This window comes from Cyprinodon tularosa, unplaced genomic scaffold, assembly GCF_016077235.1.
Source record: "Cyprinodon tularosa strain WSP-4 unplaced genomic scaffold, ASM1607723v1 ctg366, whole genome shotgun sequence".
In the NCBI taxonomy this organism is placed as follows: Eukaryota; Metazoa; Chordata; class Actinopteri; order Cyprinodontiformes; family Cyprinodontidae; genus Cyprinodon; species Cyprinodon tularosa.
The window spans coordinates 121,238-139,904 of record NW_024039081.1 but is presented as its reverse complement, the minus strand read 5'-3'; the positions used below and the strand labels follow the sequence as shown (position 1 = coordinate 139,904).

The 18,667-nt window shown below is 42.0% G+C and overlaps 2 protein-coding genes across 2 annotated transcripts in view; both read left to right on the top strand.

The window, feature by feature from the left end:
- Positions 1 to 1,096: 1,096 nt before the first annotated feature.
- Positions 1,097 to 5,931, top strand: LOC119790511. The gene is made up of 2 exons (XM_038296058.1): positions 1,097 to 1,234; positions 4,841 to 5,931. Exons 1-2 carry the CDS (start codon positions 1,229 to 1,231, stop codon positions 5,909 to 5,911), a joined length of 1,077 nt encoding a protein of 358 aa, XP_038151986.1. The 5' UTR covers positions 1,097 to 1,228; the 3' UTR covers positions 5,912 to 5,931.
- Positions 5,932 to 8,078: 2,147 nt separating this feature from the next.
- The window catches only part of myo1g (myosin IG), a 127,059-nt gene continuing 116,470 nt past the window's right edge, over positions 8,079 to 18,667 (top strand). The window contains exon 1 of the mRNA XM_038296050.1: positions 8,079 to 8,665. Within this exon, the coding sequence (XP_038151978.1) occupies positions 8,648 to 8,665 (18 nt within the window). The 5' untranslated portion in view covers positions 8,079 to 8,647. The remainder of the gene's footprint in view (positions 8,666 to 18,667) is intronic.

Here is an 18,667-nt window from a genome sequence, read left to right as displayed (position 1 = left end):
CTATGTAGGGGCAGTGATAGCCATGCTAACTATGTAGGGGGCAGTGCTAGACATGCTAACTATGTAGGGGACAGTGCTAGCCATGCTAACTATGTAGGGGCAGTGATAGCCATGCTAACTATGTAGGGGGCAGTGCTAGACATGCTAACTATGTAGGGGACAGTGCTAGCCATGCTAACTATGTAGGGGGCAGTGCTAGCCATGCTAACTATGTAGGGGACAGCCATGGTAATTATGTAGGGGACAGTGCTAGCCATGCTAATTATGTGGGGGCAGTGCTAGACATGCTAACTATGATAGCCATGCCAGTCCAGGGACTGACTGCAGTTCTACTGTAAGGTACCTTGGTCAAGGTCAATGACCGGCGTACCTGACATGTAACAACCAGACTTTAGGTTAATAGACTAGATTAATTAGGCTATGTATACTTAAAAAAAGAAAAAAAAATCACCATACCCCTTCTTTTTTCTTACTAGACAACTGGCTATCTGCCATGATGAAATTCAATTTTCAATAAAGCAAAACAGCAACAGCGGATTAGAAAGCTATGCTGAGCCAAAAGGAACAATAAACTAGCAGCTTCTTAGAAATGGAGTGAAGTAGAACAATTTTTGACTTTGAAAAAATACTCAAAGATACTCAAAAAAAGCACTTAAGCACAGTAATCAGGTACATTTACTTTACTTTCCACCCCTGCTGCGGATAATGCTGAATAATTCAGATATTTAAAACCAAGTTTGAGCAAAATTAACTTGGAATTGTTGTTTGAAGTTATTTTCTTTTTATGTTGGCGTGTTTTAATGTCCTAATATGGGATTTGGCGACACCTGCTGGCGGAGCTCGGAACTGGTGGGCGAGCTCACTTTTTGTTTGTTCGGTGTTTTACAGATTCTCTTTTAATTCATTATAGATAAAATAAGTGGATTTAATTTTGTCAAGCTGTATAAATTAAATTTCGCAAAAAATTGATCAAATAAATTGCATTTTAAAATAATCGGCATTATAAGTTGGTTTTGTGAACAGAATTAAGTTAATTTATTCTGTTTATTTTCTACTCCTTAAAAATACTAAACATAGGAAGTTTTTCACTCTTAAACCACGTCCGGATTTCGCTGCTGGTTTTGGGTCTGCGGCTCTGAAGCGGAAGTGACGCCGCTTGTTTCGGTTTCGTCCAACTTTGAAGCAAGTTTATCGTCAGAAGCGGATCCATGAATGAAGGAGAATAAAAATGACTGTAAGTTTCAGCGCCTCTGCTGCATTCCAGCTAGATCTATCAATATTAGAGCTGCACCTCTGACTCACTCATATAATCACCTGTTTGTCACTTCGGTGTAAAATGTTTCCATATTTTGCAGAAACACGATTAACTTTTTTAAAATTATATATATTTAAGTTTCTTACACATTTCTTTATATGAATATTTGTAATTTTTCTGATATTTGTTTCCAAAACAACCAAACACCCTTGAGAAGTTTCTACTTTCACTTTCGGGGAAACGTTCTGAATCAAAACATGTTGACATAATCTATGAGAAAAGGTCAGAAACAGATGATCTTTTCCTTTTTATTTAAATTAATCTGATCATTATCTGTTAGACCAGTTTATCTTCCTGGGTCTGTTTAGAGCAGTAAAGACAGAACTCAGTATTATCTCCAATCTGCTGGTGAAAATTCCCAGTTCAGGTCATCGTTATTCCAAAAATCCATATTCAAATAATTCCCTTTCATCCGTTTCTATTTGCATGTTTTCTAAACCAAACCAAGGTTTTGTTGAGCTGCTGTATAAAACCTGGAACTCTCTGACATTTTGAACTGAAAAATCTTCCTGGATGGGAAGCAAAACGTCTTCAAACTTGGAAACAAAGTCCAGTGGATTGTTTTTATTTTTCTTTTTTTTTTTGGAATATCTCCAATATGCTGTCATTACTTTCTGGTACTTCATACTTTACATAGAAAAGGTGGAAGTTTCCCAGCTGAGAAGTAGAAGTTTGGCTTCAACAAAGTGATAAAAATGGGATCAAAGGTTAACAGCTGGAAGGGGTCATAAAAATCCTTCATTTCAACTGGTTACCATTGAAAAGCCTGCCTGCTGTTTAATAATAATAATTATAACTGAACTGAACCACTGAACTTTATTGATCTCTCATTGGAGAAATAAAAAAAAAAAAAAAAAATATATATATATATATATATATATATATATATATATATATATATATATATATTAAAAACAATCCCCTTGGGGCTGATGGAACCTCCCACAGCAGCTGGTAGAACATTTTGAATTGAAAAAGCTTCCTGGATGGGAAGCAAAACGTCTTCAAACTTGGAAACAAAGTCCAGTTGATTGTTTTTATTTATTTTTTTATAACATTTTTATTAGTTTTGTATTTTCGCACACAAAAACAATAAATAGAGAAAGGTACACTGTGCTAGCCTGACGTAGTCCGACTCAATTCTAGTCAGAATATGAGTCTGATGCTGCTCCATAGAGCTGTGATTATGGGGCATGTTTCGAACGAACCAGGAAAAAAAATGCCTCTGCACTCAATTGGATAGACCTGCAACCAATAAGAGCAACGGAGTGCGTGACGCATGTTAAGCGAGGCATAGTTGTTGTCCACAAAAATCAAAGCGTGCAGTTGCACGCCTAGAATAAGAAGATGAGCCTTGATCGCGTTTCTCTGTTCCTCTTTTAAAATTAATTTGCTGTCGATATCTTCTAGAACAGACCTAATAGCAGAATCTACTCACCTCAACTCTTCAGCGGCAGCCATTGTTGTTGTCACCCAAGCGCGCTTTGGTCACATGGTTGATTACGTTACTGTTGATCATCTGTCCATCATCGTATAAAGCCCGCCCTGACAATTTGATTGGATCGCCTGACAGTGGGCGATAATACTCGCGCTACTATGGAGCAGAGCCAGACCGAACTTCCCCGAACTCAAACTTTGTGGGCGGGACTAAGTTCGGACTGGCACCCAGGCTAACATTGTGCTGCCAATCATCTTACATGAGCATGAGATACAGAACGGAAACAAAAAAAACAACCCCAACACCAAAAAAAATAAATAAATAAAAAATGTGTATATATATATATATATATTTATATATATAGACCCCTCATCACAAGCTTTAATTATGAAGCTTGTGATTAATTAATCCTTTCATGAAGCAGGACCCTTGATATTTCTTTTTCCCATTGTGTGGGATCAGTGGGCTGCATTTTGCGGCGCCTGGGGAGCAGTGTGGAGGTTGATGGTCAGGCTCAGGGACTTAGTGCTCAGTGCTTAGATACAAAACTTGTATAAAAAGAGTGCTACATTTGTGGAAACTTGTAAAACTTGTATAATAAAAGTGACAAAACTTGTATGATTGTCAAAGAACATAAAATATAAAACCCACATATATCACTCGGTTACCTTTGGCTAAAGTAAATGAGCGGAAAAAAGCGAAAATTACTAGTGGGGACATGTTTACACCAGGCCTTCAGAAAGTCACACCTGTGGGCGGGGTCCATCCTGGACAGGTTGCCAGTCCATCGCAGGGCAACACCAGAGACAACAGGACAGACAACCATTCACACCTAGAGAAGTCAATTAACCTTAAACATGACCTTAACAGTAGCAATGCACGATATTGGGATTATGGCCGATATCCGATATTTTAAACCTCATGTAGCCGATAACCGATATCGATACCGATGTTAAAGCTGGACAAAAATAAGTAGTCATTGAAAATAGCAGTTTTGTTATCCATTTCTGACACAAAATAATATACTCAAATATATTTTCATATGCTGATATCAAATAGATTTTTAAAAACGCGGTATCGATCTATTTTACTTTCAAAATCTGGTGAAATTTCATCGTTCTGTTACAAACTCTCGTGATATTTTGCAAATTCTTGTGAGATTTTGTTAGTAAAATAGATCGATACCGCGTCAATATATCAACATATAAAAATATGGCAACATTTGGTGAATTTTCGGGGGATTTCGTAGCATAACCATGACATATAGCAATATTTCATTAGTAAAAGAGATTGATATGGTGTTTTTAAATGGCAATATATCAGCATATGAAGATATTGGGATATTTTAATGGATCAATATTTTTTCCCTCATCTTTAGAAGTTTTTAAGTCTGTAAAAAAGAAGTTTTTGAGGAAGAAGAAGATGTAGTATTTTTTTTTTTTTAGACTTTAGAAACTCAGAAGCTGATCAAATGTCGGGTTAAATATCGGTGGGGTGGCCGATGTCCGATATTCAGTTTTAAGGCCGATACCGATAGGAGGCCGATTATATCGTGCATCCCTACTTAACAGTCATGTTTTTGGACTATGGGAGGAAGCTGGAGTACCCGGAGAGAACCCACGCATGCTCAGGGAGAACATGCAGAAAGACCCCAGGCTGTAAATCCAACCTGGAACTTTCTTGCTGCAAGGCAGCAGTGCTACCCACTGCCCCCTGCAGGAGTGGAATTAAAATGATACAGAAATAAATGCATTGGTCTAATTGATTTACAGTTTATGTTGATTTTATTTTCAGGCGCTGCATAGATTTAATTGTGCATTGAGAGCTTTGAAGCACGCAGCTTTGAGGGAACATTGGCGCTCATACTGTTAGTCATTAGATGCCGTTTATAACCAGGTCAGCTGTAGTCTGGGGGGCCCCCGGGCCGCTCGGGGCCCTGGGCAATTGCTTGGTTTGCTTTCCTTGCTGCAACAGGCCTCAATCCACAGATGTTCTGAGATGTTGGAGGATTTCTTGTCCTCATAAACTGATTCCTCTCTCATCTTCTACCAAATATGATGCTTTAATCATGTCTCCGTTCTGCCTAGATGGATTTCAGAGTCCAAGCCACTGTGGATGTGAACCGTTTCCAGGACAGGGAGAAGGTTCTGGAGTTTCTCCAGTCACATGACTTCCAGTTGACGGATCTGAAACAAGGTCGGTTTCGAGTTGATGGTTCTTTTCAGCACCTCAAAGCTGTAAAGGTCCGTTTGGAGCAGCTTCTGGAGTCGACGCCGCCTTCTTCCTCTGACCCTCCAACAGTTTCACAATACTACAGTAGAAACGAAGGCAGTGGAAGACCTCCAGATTCCTCGCATGCCTCAAGCTCTTTACGAAGAGGTCCGGCCTCTCAGGAGGACCGGTTCTCTGGTCCAGAGCGGGATACGATTACGATAGATACTGACGTGTTCAGGTACGCCAGGAAATTCAGGAAACAGGAGCTTGACAGCCTCCTGGACGATGTGCAAGACCGCATAGAGATAAAAAAGGAAAACACCACCATCGTTTGTCAAGTCGGGAGCTCCAGGACGGCCGTCAATAAACTGCAGAACTTCCTGAATGATCTGCAGAGGTCCCTTCGCACTCAGGAAGTCCCACTGAGGGACCTCAGCTCCAAAGGAAAAGAACTTTTATCAAAAATCAAGAAAAACAACAACACTTTGGCTTCGGTTCTGGTCTGCGAGATGAACGACAGGCTCCACCTCATCGGCCCGTCCAAGGAGAGCTATGAGTTGAAACAGAGCCTTCAGGGGGAGCCGGTCGACCAATCAGACGGCAGAGGAAGGACGGGGGGCCGTATTAACAGAGGGAGGAGCAGCTCCACGCCGGCCAGATATCAGAAGAGCACGGAGAGAGAAGCAGCTAACGGTCCATCTGCAGGTTCCTTCCATCCAAAGGATGATGGACTGGATGCTGCAGGAGCTGCTGGTTGGAGCGCGCCTCATAGAGGACGAAGTCACTCAGAACCCCGCGATAAGAAACAAGAAGAAAAGCTCAGAAATGAAGAGAGCAGAGTGGATTCTGCAGAAACCCGAAAGAAAAAGGGTTTAATTAATTATTGTAGAAAAAAGCTGAATAAGTTATTTAAAGGAAAAGAAAGGAAGCAAAATGATAAATAAAAAAAATAATGCACTAAAATCATCTCAATTTAGGATAAATGATCATCCAAAATATCCTAAAAATGCACCAAATGAATACAGCTGAACTATAGTAGGTTTAAAGGAAAAGTCCGGTCAAATTTAGAATTAAAACTTCTGAAAGTACTTTAAATATGAAATTATTCCATCCTGTTCAATAAATAAGTGTTTTTAATTCAGAGTAATTTCCATGTGAATGTGCTTTACTGGAGGCATCCATGTTTGTCAAAGAACACTACTGCCACCTACTGGTTAGTGACGTCACGGTGCGGTATCGGCTGTTGATCAAGTCCCAGTGCTGTATCTGGTGTTTGTCACAACGCGCTATTATCCAAGTCATCTTGAAAACATTCTTCTTCCAAATGTTGGCTACATATTACGTGTTTTTTCCCTGGCCAGAAGTTCGATGGCAAATCCTCCCTCTTCAAGTTGGCGATCCAACGACCAACCCGTCCGTGGAGGATCAGGAATCAGAAAGGTGGAATAACTCTTTGTTTCACTTTTACCCGATGTATTCCAGCATCCAGCTGCCATGCACGTGGGCATTGTCAGTTTCACTATAGCTCTGGTGAATTTCAATGGTGAAGTCCTCTGGAAATCTTCAATAATTGTTGTTGATTGCAGATGTGTCTAGTAGTTCCCATTGATTTTGCTTGTAAAGCGGGGAGAATGACGCTAGGCTAACCGCACCGTGACGTCACTTCCGGAAGATGGCAGGAGGGAGGAGTTAAGGCCAATTTATGCTTCTGATGCATAGCCTCTGTAACCGTCAAATCTGTCTCTACCACGGCCCCCATGCAGAGGTTCTGCAACCGTCATTGCGCACCTCAAAACAATCCTGACTACACGTCGGACGGTCACAAACTCGCGAAGACATAAAGCAGCTGTGATTGGTCCTTGGTATGCCTTTCCGGCTGTCTGTGTGGTCGTCCTTCTCGATTCGGTGCCGGGGCTCGCCATATTTAAAACCAAGGCCGTTTCTCAATTCACAAAACACGAGTACGTACTCGCGTTCTCTTGAAGTCCGTTCTTGACGAGAACGCGAGCACGCAAGCACGTATGTGTATTGGAACAGAAGCGTACTTGTGACGTCATCACATGCAACGTTCTTTAGCATTTCTTTAACAGTCAAAACTATTTATTCCCTACATTTACAATTTATTCCAGCAAGTATTGAGTTAATAAAGCAGCACAAGGCAGTCAGATAAACACAAAACAAACGGACGTTTGGCCGAATTAGAGCAAAAAACAGACGGGGTAACATTAGCCCTGGCTGCGGTTACTCTCGGAGGTCTGCTGGTCACTCTGGTCCGCTCAACGTCGGACCTTTTTTTTTAAATTTCGCACTAACTCTGTAAACAGGCCACACAGGGAGGCTTAAATGTATAATGTTATCGCCTCAAACGATTTCAAAACGTACTTTTGAAGAACAACAGCAGCAGAACAGGGAATGTTTAACTTAACACTGTGAGCGCTGTCTCAAATCAAGCTGCGGCCGCGGGGCATTCTGGGGAAGCGGTCAGTCTGAAGAACGCACAAGTCTGCCCTGATGCAGGCTCGATAAAGAGGGCGGGGCGAGAACAACATCCGGGGATTTGATGCGTTCTCGATCTGGCGTTCTCGAGAATTGGAACGGTACTCGGGCTGAGGCTGATGACGTGTCACGAGTACACGAGAACGCTCAAGAACGCATATTGAGAAACGGCCCAAGGATTAACTACAATGGAAAACCTACGCGTCCTACTTTGTCTTTTTGCCAACTCCATTAACAGAACCTGTTACTCTTCGATGTCTAGCAACTCTAGACCCACATCAGTGACCGTGATATCTTGCAGACACGCCATTGTTATGGAAAGTAAACACTCCCGCTGGCACCGCCAAAGTTTGCGAGTTCTCCAATAGGCTCCCTCTTGCGCTTTGGCTGGAAACTGCTGTTCGTCCCTAGAAATTCCTGACCGACGGTGCAGAAGCATACCAGCAAAACTGGTTCGCGACCAGAACCAAGCGATATTTGATGTGTGTTGTTGCAGAAGTCGAATCTACCCTTTACTATATTTGGGCAAAAATGGCCGCTCCCAGAGTCAGTGATTGCGATGATATAAATTTTTTTCAACTGATTAACGCTAAATTCATTAAATCATCATGAACTTATTAGTTTTAGGTATAAATAATGATCCATTGATTACCCCTTGCTGACCGGACTTTTCCTTAAAGTGTGAATAAATCAAAGTTTAATCACTGAAAATGTTTTGAAACAATCACTCATGGCTGAATGAGCCGATGATGGGTAAAGACTGGAAACCATCTGAACTCTTGGTTTAAGAAAAGCACAAATTTGTATTTAAGAATCATTTGATTTAAATGAAGGAGTTTCTATGTATCAAGTATGGAGATTTGCACTACTTGTGTTGTTTTATTAGAGAATATCAGCTTCTTTAGTCGTTGATCTGAGCTTAAAAGCACATTGAATGTTCGGGTTGTTCATTAAATGCACTGATTTCCTCTGATCCGGTGGAATGTTGCTGAAACACCTGAGTGTGACTTCATGACGTAAGCTGGGAGGGATGAGGGGAAGTGGGAGGAGGAAGTGACCCAGAGGAAGTTTTAGTTTTAGTGGCAGATGAGGATCCGAAAGGCAGCAGAGGTTACACAACCGGCGCTAGTTTCACAGAGAGAACCGTCGATCCTAAAGGAGCGGAGCGCAACGTTGGGGAGGAGATGGACGCCGTGCAGTCGGTAGGTCTGCGCCGTCACACACAGGGGTTGGTTCAACTGGATTCTGTAGAATTCCTGCTTTTGACTGGGTGGTTGTGCTTTGATCTTCTTCTGTTTTTTTTTTCTGAACGTTGTTCCTTATTGTCTCTAAAGTCTTGCCATATTCAGCTCTTGATTATTGTCAATAAAATCTTTCCATATCGATTTTATTCCTTTGTTTTCAGATTCTTAATACTCTTTCCTCTGTGTGTTTCCGTCCAAGTCAACCTTCCTATCTGTAACCGTTTTTGATTTAGCCTCCCTCCCTCAGCTCCTCTGCTCAGCTGTTCTATATCCTTACAGGCAAACTATTATGTTACAGTTACTTTCCTGCAAGAAAAAAACTTCAATCCCAATATAGCAGATACTTCCTTGGAATTAGGCTGCCACACTCCAGGAACCAGTATTTCATTTTAGCTAAAGATCCCATTGAAATAACTCTTATTTAATTGGCTTGTTTTTATGAACTTAAAGGAATAGTACACCCAAAACACGATAAGCCTTCATTTTCTACTCACCCCCATGCTGAACAACACTCTGGAGTACTTTTTTGATATCTCAAATGCATCTGGAGATCTGGGAGGCTTCTTGCTGTCTGCTGACATTCAAATAATGGAGGTCTATGGCGCCCGAGGCAGAAAGGTCCATAAAAGTCCACAAAAAACGTGTCAATATTCCTCCATACTGCTCGTCCAATGTATTCCAAGTGTCCTGAGTGGGTAGCATCCAGAATTTACTCGAAACGAAGTCATTTAGAATGTTTTTAGTGCATAAACAGTAGTGTATAGGATTTCCTGAAAGCGCGCACATGCGCGTTCACGACGCTACGGAAGCCGGCAGACCAAACCATCGCATTCAGCTCGGCAAAGAACTCATGCTCTTCCTCAACACTGAAGTCCTCAGACATTTTTCTTTCGTTGTTTCTTTCTTTGCACAGGTAAACAGCACATTTCTTCTTCTACGCTTGCATTATCGGCAGAGCAGACGCTGAATGCGCACTTTCATCTGGTTTGGTCTGCCGGCTTCCGTAGCGGACGCTGAATGCGCACTTTCATCTGGTTTGGTCTGCCGGCTTCCGTAGCGTCGTGAACGCTACGGAAGCCGGGTGAGTAGAAAATGAAGGCTAATCATGTTTTGGGTGTACTATTCCTTTAAAGGTTATTTTCATTAACTTAAAGAGAAACGCCTTTTTTTTTTACATTGACCCCTTGATTTTAAGTTATTCCATCATGTTCTACTCACCCATATGAGTTTTGTGTCATTTGGAGCCGTTCTGAAGATATTCCGTTAGGTTATATCCAAGTAACGTCTTCCTACGACTTGAAGGCACAAACTAAACTGTTAATAATTTATTCTTTACGCCAGCATTCAGAACATGGAGGCCAATCACTGTCCCCCAGACATCCCCCGTTATATTTTTTGTATTTATATCTTTTAAAAACAAAGCAGAGTGTGTATGACATCATCCGCGTGCGCCGGCTACCGTTCATTCTTCCTGTCCGCTGAACTGCTGCTAGTTTTCCTCACATGCCTGTAAGACGTCTAGTGCTGCAACCACTGATGATCTCACTCTCCAAATCAGGGGTCTGCAACCTGCGGCCCCAGAGCCACATACGGCTCTTTGGACCCCCTACAGCGGCTCTTAATAGTGGCTAAAATGTAAATAAAGAGCTAAATAATGTACTATTCTTAAATTTTTTCTTAAACACAAGATGGAAAAGAATGACATTAAAAGAACCAGAAGTATGTTTTTAGAAGCATTTGTCTTTGAATTAGCTTGGAATTTATGTGTTCAATATTATTTTAAAAGCTAAAAATACATAATTTGTTGGCAACTAATATCCCATATGAGATATTAAAATTTTTTTCACACAGGTTATATTTTTCGGCCCTAAACAACTTTTACTTGGTCGGATTCGGGGCTAAATGGCTCTTTAGATATGAAAGGTTGCAGACCCCTGCTCCAAATGAATGATTCAGATTAGCTAGAATGACTAGAAGGGGTAGAGCGCCGCCTGTCACTACTCCAGTCCGGCGCGCGGATGATATCATACACATTCTGCTTTGTTTTAAAAAAAAATATAAATATAAAAATCTAACGGCGGATGTCTGGGGGACAGTGATTGGCCTACATGTTATGGATGCTGACGAACCATAAAGAATAAATGATGAACAGTATAGTTTGTGCCTTCAAGTTGTCACATGGGGGGCCCTCAGAGTCTTCTAAATAAAGAACAACCCACCAGTGGGCCAAGTTTGAAATTTTATTTTATTCTGTTGCTCTCCTTTTTAATCTTTTATATCGATTTCAAAATGACAATGTCTAAATAAATGTAGAAATCAACAGAAACAATAAAAATATTTTGATAATGAACAAAGTTTAGGCTAACGCTAACCCTTGCAGCTCATGGGTCAGTAATGGTCGCCCTTCCTACGTCTCGGTACCCTTGAAGTGGCCCTCAGCCTTAAAAAGGTTGGTGACCCCTGACCTAACGGAATATCTTTAGAACGGCTCCAAATGACACAAAAGTCGTATGGGTGAGTAGAACATGATGCAATAACGTAGAATCAAGGGCCCAATATAAAAAAAAAAAAAACAGCGTTCCCCTTTAAGTGACAACTCTGTTTGTTCAATTGTGCTCAACTCAATTAAACACTATTTGATTAATTCTTCATGAAAATAAATGTCCCAGAACCAAAAAACACCTGTAACCCCCGTTTCCATCCAGGAGGTTCCTGTTGACACGAGTATAAGTACCTGGGAGTTTACTTTAACAATAAGTTAGACTGGACTAGAAACACTGAGGCGGTCTACAAAAAGGGCCAAAGCCGACTCTTTTTCCCGAGGAGCCTGAGGTCCTTTAACATCTGTGGGACGATGCTGAGGATGTTTTATGAGTCAGTTGTTGCTAGGATGTTCTTATTTGTTGTCAAATGCTGGGGCAGTGGGCTGAGGGTGGCTGACAACAACAGACTGAACAAACTGATCAATGTTTAATCTGGTGATGTGGCAGAGAGGAGGATGCTGTCCAGGCTTCAGTCAATCTTAGATAATGACTCACATCCTCTCCATGACACACTGGTCCAGCAGATGAGCTCCTTCAGCAGAAGACTCCTTTCCACAGAGCACCACAGGAAATCATTCCTGGCTGTGGTCGTAATCTCTATAACGCCTCCCTCAAGTGATTCAGACCCCCCCACTCCCTCTGTAACTGACATTTACTTATTCCTTGCACTGTTTTTGCACGTCACTATCACTTTATTTGGATTGATGGTTATACATATGCATATATATATACATATATATATTAGGGATGGAACGGTTCATGAAAACCGTCCGAACCGTTCGGTTCGACTGTCTCGGTTCGGTTCGCGTGTGTTGCGTTCGGTTCATGCGCTGCTCCTTTTTCTCATAGGCGAAGCATTTACACTCCAGAGCAGAAGGTGGCGGTACTGCGACCAAAGCCAACCACCAGTAGTAAACAAGAAGAAGAAGAAGCAAAGCAGCGTAGCCGGGTGTAGCAGAAAAAAATCAGTTGTTGTGGAGAATTGTGTGGGTATGGCGAGTGGGAAAGAACAGGAGTTGGAAGACGCGCCAGCAGCACTTTATAGGTCTGCTGTATGGGACCACTTTGCATTTAGAGTGACCTACGATGACGGCGCAAAGAAAGTTGTGGATAAAAGTGCAAGAGTGTGCAAGCATTGTGCAACAGGTTTTGTTTATGCTAACAGCAACATGACCAACATGTCATGCTAACTCCGAAATCCCTCATACTCCGTCAGCGCTCCGCCCCGCTGCCTCCAGACCGCCTGCTCAAAGCAAAGCCTACAGCCTCCCGTCCGCTCCGCTCTGAGTTCCTTGGAGATCGTAGAGGGCATGCACCAGATGATTAAATTCAAAGCAGCAAAACATGCGGAAATGATCCAGGGTTTCCGCGAATCATTAAAAATAATTACAATTCATAAATTTTTGGGGATTTTTTCATTAATTTCATAAAGAAAAAAATGTTCATTAATCTTTATTTTTTATAATTTTTTTTTATTTTTCGGTGTAACAATAAACATATACCGAACCGAAAACCGTGACCATGAAACCGTGAACCGAACCGAACCGTGGATTTTGTGAACCATTCCACCCCTATATACAGAGATGGCAAAAGTACTCACTTTCCGTACTTGAGTAAAAGTACAGATACTTGTGTTAAAAAATACTCTGGTAAAAGTGGAAGTACTGATTAAACTTCTTTACTCAAGTAAAAGTAACAAAGTACAGGCTTGTAAATTAACTTAAAGTATAAAAGTAAAAGTAGAAACCACTTTTTTCATGCCGTTGCCTACATTTTAAATGGATGTCTGCCAATAGGACTAGATCTCTGTTGTGTTCATTTTCAATCATCTCGTCGTCCATGCTACTATGCTAACGCCACCGCCACCAAGCTGCAATGATTTGCCGCGAATGAATACCGCCGAATCTGTTGATTCATCTTGTAGTGGTGCGTCAATTGCAACGTAGATTCCCATCCAATTAGACTGAATTTGGTATTTGTGAGAAAACGGCTCGCCAGCTCCCATCTCACGTCAGAGGAGGAGTAAGCAGATGACTTGCAAAAAGGTGGTAAGAACCCGCGGACAACAAAATTCCAGTTCAAAAGCGTGTAGCGGTTTATTTACTGGTGCAACGGTGAAGACAAAAAAAAACAAAACAAACAAAATACTTTCAAATAAAGAAAACAAAACTGGCCATTGCAGGCAATACAAAACACTGACAGCCTCAAAGCAAGCTGACTTTAAATATAGTCTCTCTAAGCAGACCTTCAAAAGCAGTCTCTCCAAGCAGCCCCCTAAGCCATTGGGAGTGTGCCCCTTAAATAGACCCACCAATAATCAGCCAATTGGGACAGCCCAACTAAACAGCAAATCGCCAATAAAGCACAGCTAACATTGTAGAAAAATAAATACAGACAATAGCATCATTCATACAAAAACATACATATTTATGAAATAATTTAACCATACTAACATTACCATTTCACCTACTTATTACCATGCAAACAATTATTACATACATTGAAATCCCACTTAACACCCCTGCCCCCTAATAGTCTTTTCCAATACCCTGGGACAATGGATAAGAGACTGGCATCGATGCGGTACGTGTTTCCACACGGACCAGTATGCTGACGGACTAAGGGAAGAAAATGTGTAATTTGACTGGGAAGTTTTATTGCCGACTACGGAATGTATATTAAAGCTGTCGCAGTGGGTACCTTCAGAGTTTGCTACGCTGATGAGTAAGTAAAGTGTTGAATGAAAGGTGACGTAATTTCGGAACTAGTGTAAATTACCGGGGGAATTGTTTGAAACTGCCGCCGCCATGACGACCGGTCTGTGGTGCATGCTGGGAAATGTAGTGAAGGATGTGACGCTGTGTGTGATAGACGGCGGCTACACTTTGGGAACCAGAGGGGGAAAACTGCTCCGTTTTCACAGTATTGATGACGTGAAAAATAATAACGGTAACTCCATTGAAATGATTCAAAACTAAAGTAACGAGCCAATTTTTTAAAATGTAAGGAGTAGAAAGTACAGATATTTGTGTAAAAATGTAAGGAGTAGAAGTAAAAAGTCGCCATAAAAATAAGTAGTAAAGTAAAAATATCAGAAAAATCTACTTGAGTACAGTAACGAAGTATTTGTACTTCGTTACTTCCCATCTCATATATATATATATATATATATATATATATATATATATATATATATATATATATAGATGGATAGATAGATAGATAGATGGATATAAATATACAGGTGCTGGTCATAAAATTAGAATATCATGAAAAAGTAGATTGATTTCAGTAATTCCATTTAAAAAGTGAAACTTGTATATTATATTCATACAATACATACAAACTCATATATTTCAGATGTTTATTTGGTTTAATTTTGATGATTACAAATGACAACAAATGAAAATCTCAAATTCATCATATCAGAAAATTAGAATATTACTGAAGACCAATAAAAACAAAGGATTTATAGAAATGTTGGCCAACTGAAAAGTATGAACATGAAAAGTATGAGCATGTACAGCACTCAGTATTTAGTTGGGGCTCCTTTGGCCTGTATTACTGCAGCAATGCGGCGTGGCATGGAGTCGATCAGTCTGTGGCACTGCTCAGGTGTTATGATAGCCCAGGTTGCTCTAATAGTGGCTTTTAGCTCTTCTGAATTGTTGGGTCTGGTGTATTGCATCTTCTTCTTCACAATACCCCATAGATTTTCTATGGGGTTAAGGTCAGGAGAGTTTGCTGGCCAATTAAGAACAGGGATACCATGGTCCTTCAACCAGGTACTGGTAGCTTTGGCACTGTGTGCAGGTGCCAAGTCCTGTTGGAAAATGAAATCTGCATCTCCAAAAAGTTGGTCAGCTGCAGGAAGCATGAAGTGCTCTAAAACTTCCTGGTATGTGGCTGCGTTGACCCTGGACCTCAGAAAACACAATGGACCAACACCAGCAGATGACATGGCACCCCAAACCATCACTGACTGTGGAAACTTTACACTGGACTTCAAGCAACGTGGATGAAGTGCCTCTCTTCTTTTCCTCCAGACTCTGGGACCTTGATTTCCAAAGGAAATGCAAAATTTACTTTCATCAGAGAACATGACTTTGGACCACTCACCAGCAGTCCAGTCCTGTTTCTCTTTAGCCCAGGCAAGACGCTTCTGACGCTGTCTGTGGTTCAAGAGTGGCTTGACACAAGGAATGCGACAGCAGAAACCCATGTCTTTCATACCTCTGTGTGTGGTGGTTCTTGAAGCACTCACTCCAGCTGCAGTCCACTCTTTGTGAATCTCCCCCACATTTTTGAATGGGTTTTGTTTCACAATCCTCTCCAGGGTGCGGTTATCTCTCTTGCTTGTACACTTTTTTCGACCACATCTTTTCCTTCCCTTCGCCTCTCTATTAATGTGCTTGGACACTGAGTTCTGTGAACAGCCAGCCTCTTTAGCGATGACCTTTTGTGTCTTGCCCTCCTTGTGCAAGGTGTCGATGGTCGTCTTTTGGACAACTGTCAAGTCAGCAGTCTTCCCCATGATTGTGTAGCCTATAGAACTAGACTGAAAGACCATTTAAAGGCTTTTGCAGGTGGTTTGAGTTAATTAGCTGATTAGAGTGTGGCACCAGGGGCCATCAATTTTGAACCTTTTCACAATATTCTAATTTTCTGATATGATGAATTTGAGATTTTCATTTGTTGTCATTTGTAATCATCAAAATTAAACAAAATAAACATCTGAAATATATGAGTTTGTATGTAATGTATGAATATAATATACAAGTTTCACTTTTTAAATGGAATTACTGAAATCAATCTACTTTTTCATGATATTCTAATTTTATGACCAGCACCTGTATATCTATAGATGTAGATATAGATGTACAGTATATGAGTGTTTCATGAATATTTTAAAATACAATCATAAATCCACCAGAGGGCGCCATACCTCATCTTTTCTAATGAAAGTTTCTTTCCAATAAGTTCTGAGTCTGTTTTGGTGCTTACATCTCAGTGGACCAAGCTAAGAAAACCTCCAAAATGAAACATCTACAAGTCATTCTAAGCTGTTTTGACTCCTCAGCACTGGGCTGAGGAGTCAAAACCGACTGGCTGTTGACCTCTCCCAGTTAGCTGACTGCAGTCTGAGAACTCTGGCCTCCAAAACCTTTTGAGTAAAATAACTGAGCAGTGTTTGAAAATGAAAGGGCTCTAACCCTTCCTTTCTGGACTCATTCACCTCTTTAAAACTTGGGACAGACTCTGGAGAAACCCTGATCTGAGTCACTGACAGCAGGGCATCAGTCTGGGCTTGAGAAGATAAGCACAAGCTGCAGAAACATGTCGGACATGAGAAACACGCACTTTTACCCTCGACTCGGTCTCTCTCCTGCTTTGGATGTGAGGAGCTGGAACTCATAATCTCTCCATTAATCTCGATGAAGGGATGAACTTCATGCTTCAAGGGGGACTGAGATGTTTATCAGGTGTTCTTTCCTTTATAACTAAGTACCTATGAGGGTGAAGGTGCAGAGTGGGTGGGTGGGGCAATTAACAGAGGGGAGATTTTTGACATCATTTACAGGAAAGCTGAAGGGGGGGACTTATTTTCTTGCCTCCTCCACATAGATGGATTTGATAAGATGTTTCTCTTATAGATATTTATGATCATACAACTTCAAACATCTTTTTAGAAGATATTTCTAATTGGCTAATTAGCCAAACACAGCATTGTGCTAAATTAATTTAAGATTTTTTGATGACAACTGAAAAAGATGGTAAAAGGGTGAACACCAGACTATCAGGTGGATGATGGCTGACTGACTGGTGGCAGGCTTTGAACAGGTGGATGATGGCTGACTGACTGGTGGCAGGCTTTGAGCAGGTGGATGATGGCTGACTAACGGGTGGCAGGCTTTGAACAGGTGGATGATGGGTGACTGACTGGTGGCAGGCTTTGAACAGGTGGATGATGGCTGACTGACTGGTGGCAGGCTTTGAGCAGGTGGATGATGGCTGACTAACGGGTGGCAGGCTTTGAGCAGGTGGATGATGGCTGACTGACTGGTGACAGGCTTTGAGCAGGTGGATGATGGCTGACTGACTGGTGGCAGGCTTTGAGCAGGTGGATGATGGCTGACTGACTGGTGGCAGGCTTTGAGCAGGTGGATGATGGCTGACTGACTGGTGGCAGGCTTTGAGCAGGTGGATGATGGCTGACTAACGGGTGGCAGGCTTTGAGCAGGTGGATGATGGCTGACTGACTGGTGGCAGGCTTTGAACAGGTGGATGATGGCTGACTGACTGGTGGCAGGCTTTGAACAGGTGGATGATGGCTGACTGACTGGTGACAGGCTTTGAGCAGGTGGATGATGGCTGACTGACTGGTGGCAGGCTTTGAACAGGTGGATGATGGCTGACTGACTGGTGGCAGGCTTTGAGCGGGTGGATGATGGCTGACTAACGGGTGGCAGGCTTTGAACAGGTGGATGATGGCTGACTGACTGGTGGCAGGCTTTGAACAGGTGGATGATGGCTGACTGACTGGTGGCAGGCTTTAAACAGGTGGATGATGGCTGACTGACTGGTGGCAGGCTTTGAACAGGTGGATGATGGCCTACTGACTGGTGGCAGGCTTTGAGTAGGTGGAGGATGGCTGACTGACTGGTGACAGGCCTTGAACAGGTGGATGATGGCTGACTGACTGGTGGCAGGCTTTGAACAGGTGGATGATGGCTGACAGACTGGTGGCAGGCTTTGAGCAGGTGGATGATGGCTGACTGACTGGTGGCAGGCTTTGAACAGGTGGACGATGGCTGACTGACTGGTGACAGGCTTTGAACAGGTGGATGATGGCTGACTGACTGGTGGCAGGCTTTGAGCAGGTGGACGATGGCTGACTGACTGGTGGCAGGCTTTGAGCAGGTGGACGATGGCTGACTGACTGGTGGCAGGCTTTGAGCAGGTGCACGATGGCTGACTGACTGGTTGCAGGCTTTGAACAGGTGGATGATGGCTGACTGACTGGTGGCAGGCTTTGAGCAGGTGGATGATGGCTGACTGACTGGTGGCACCATGTCTTGCCCTTAAATCTCTTCCATAGCTCTATGGTATCGTTCAGTTTTTTTGCATTAAGCTCTGCTCTGAACCCCTCTAATGACCTTTGAAGGAAGAATCTCTGTCTCCACTGGAAAAGATCTGACATCATTATGTCTTCAGAATAAACAATGACCCTGAGAATATGGACATATTACTTATTGTTTAATGATAGAAACTCCCAGAGACCTGATTTCATTCTAGAGAAAAGGTATAGGCCGAGCTTAAAAGGTGTAATTAAGGAAGTCCAGTTCTAGCAGGAATGGGTCCAAATCCAAGCAAACTGTTGTGAGAAGGAAACCCCGAACCTCTGAAATTCACAGAT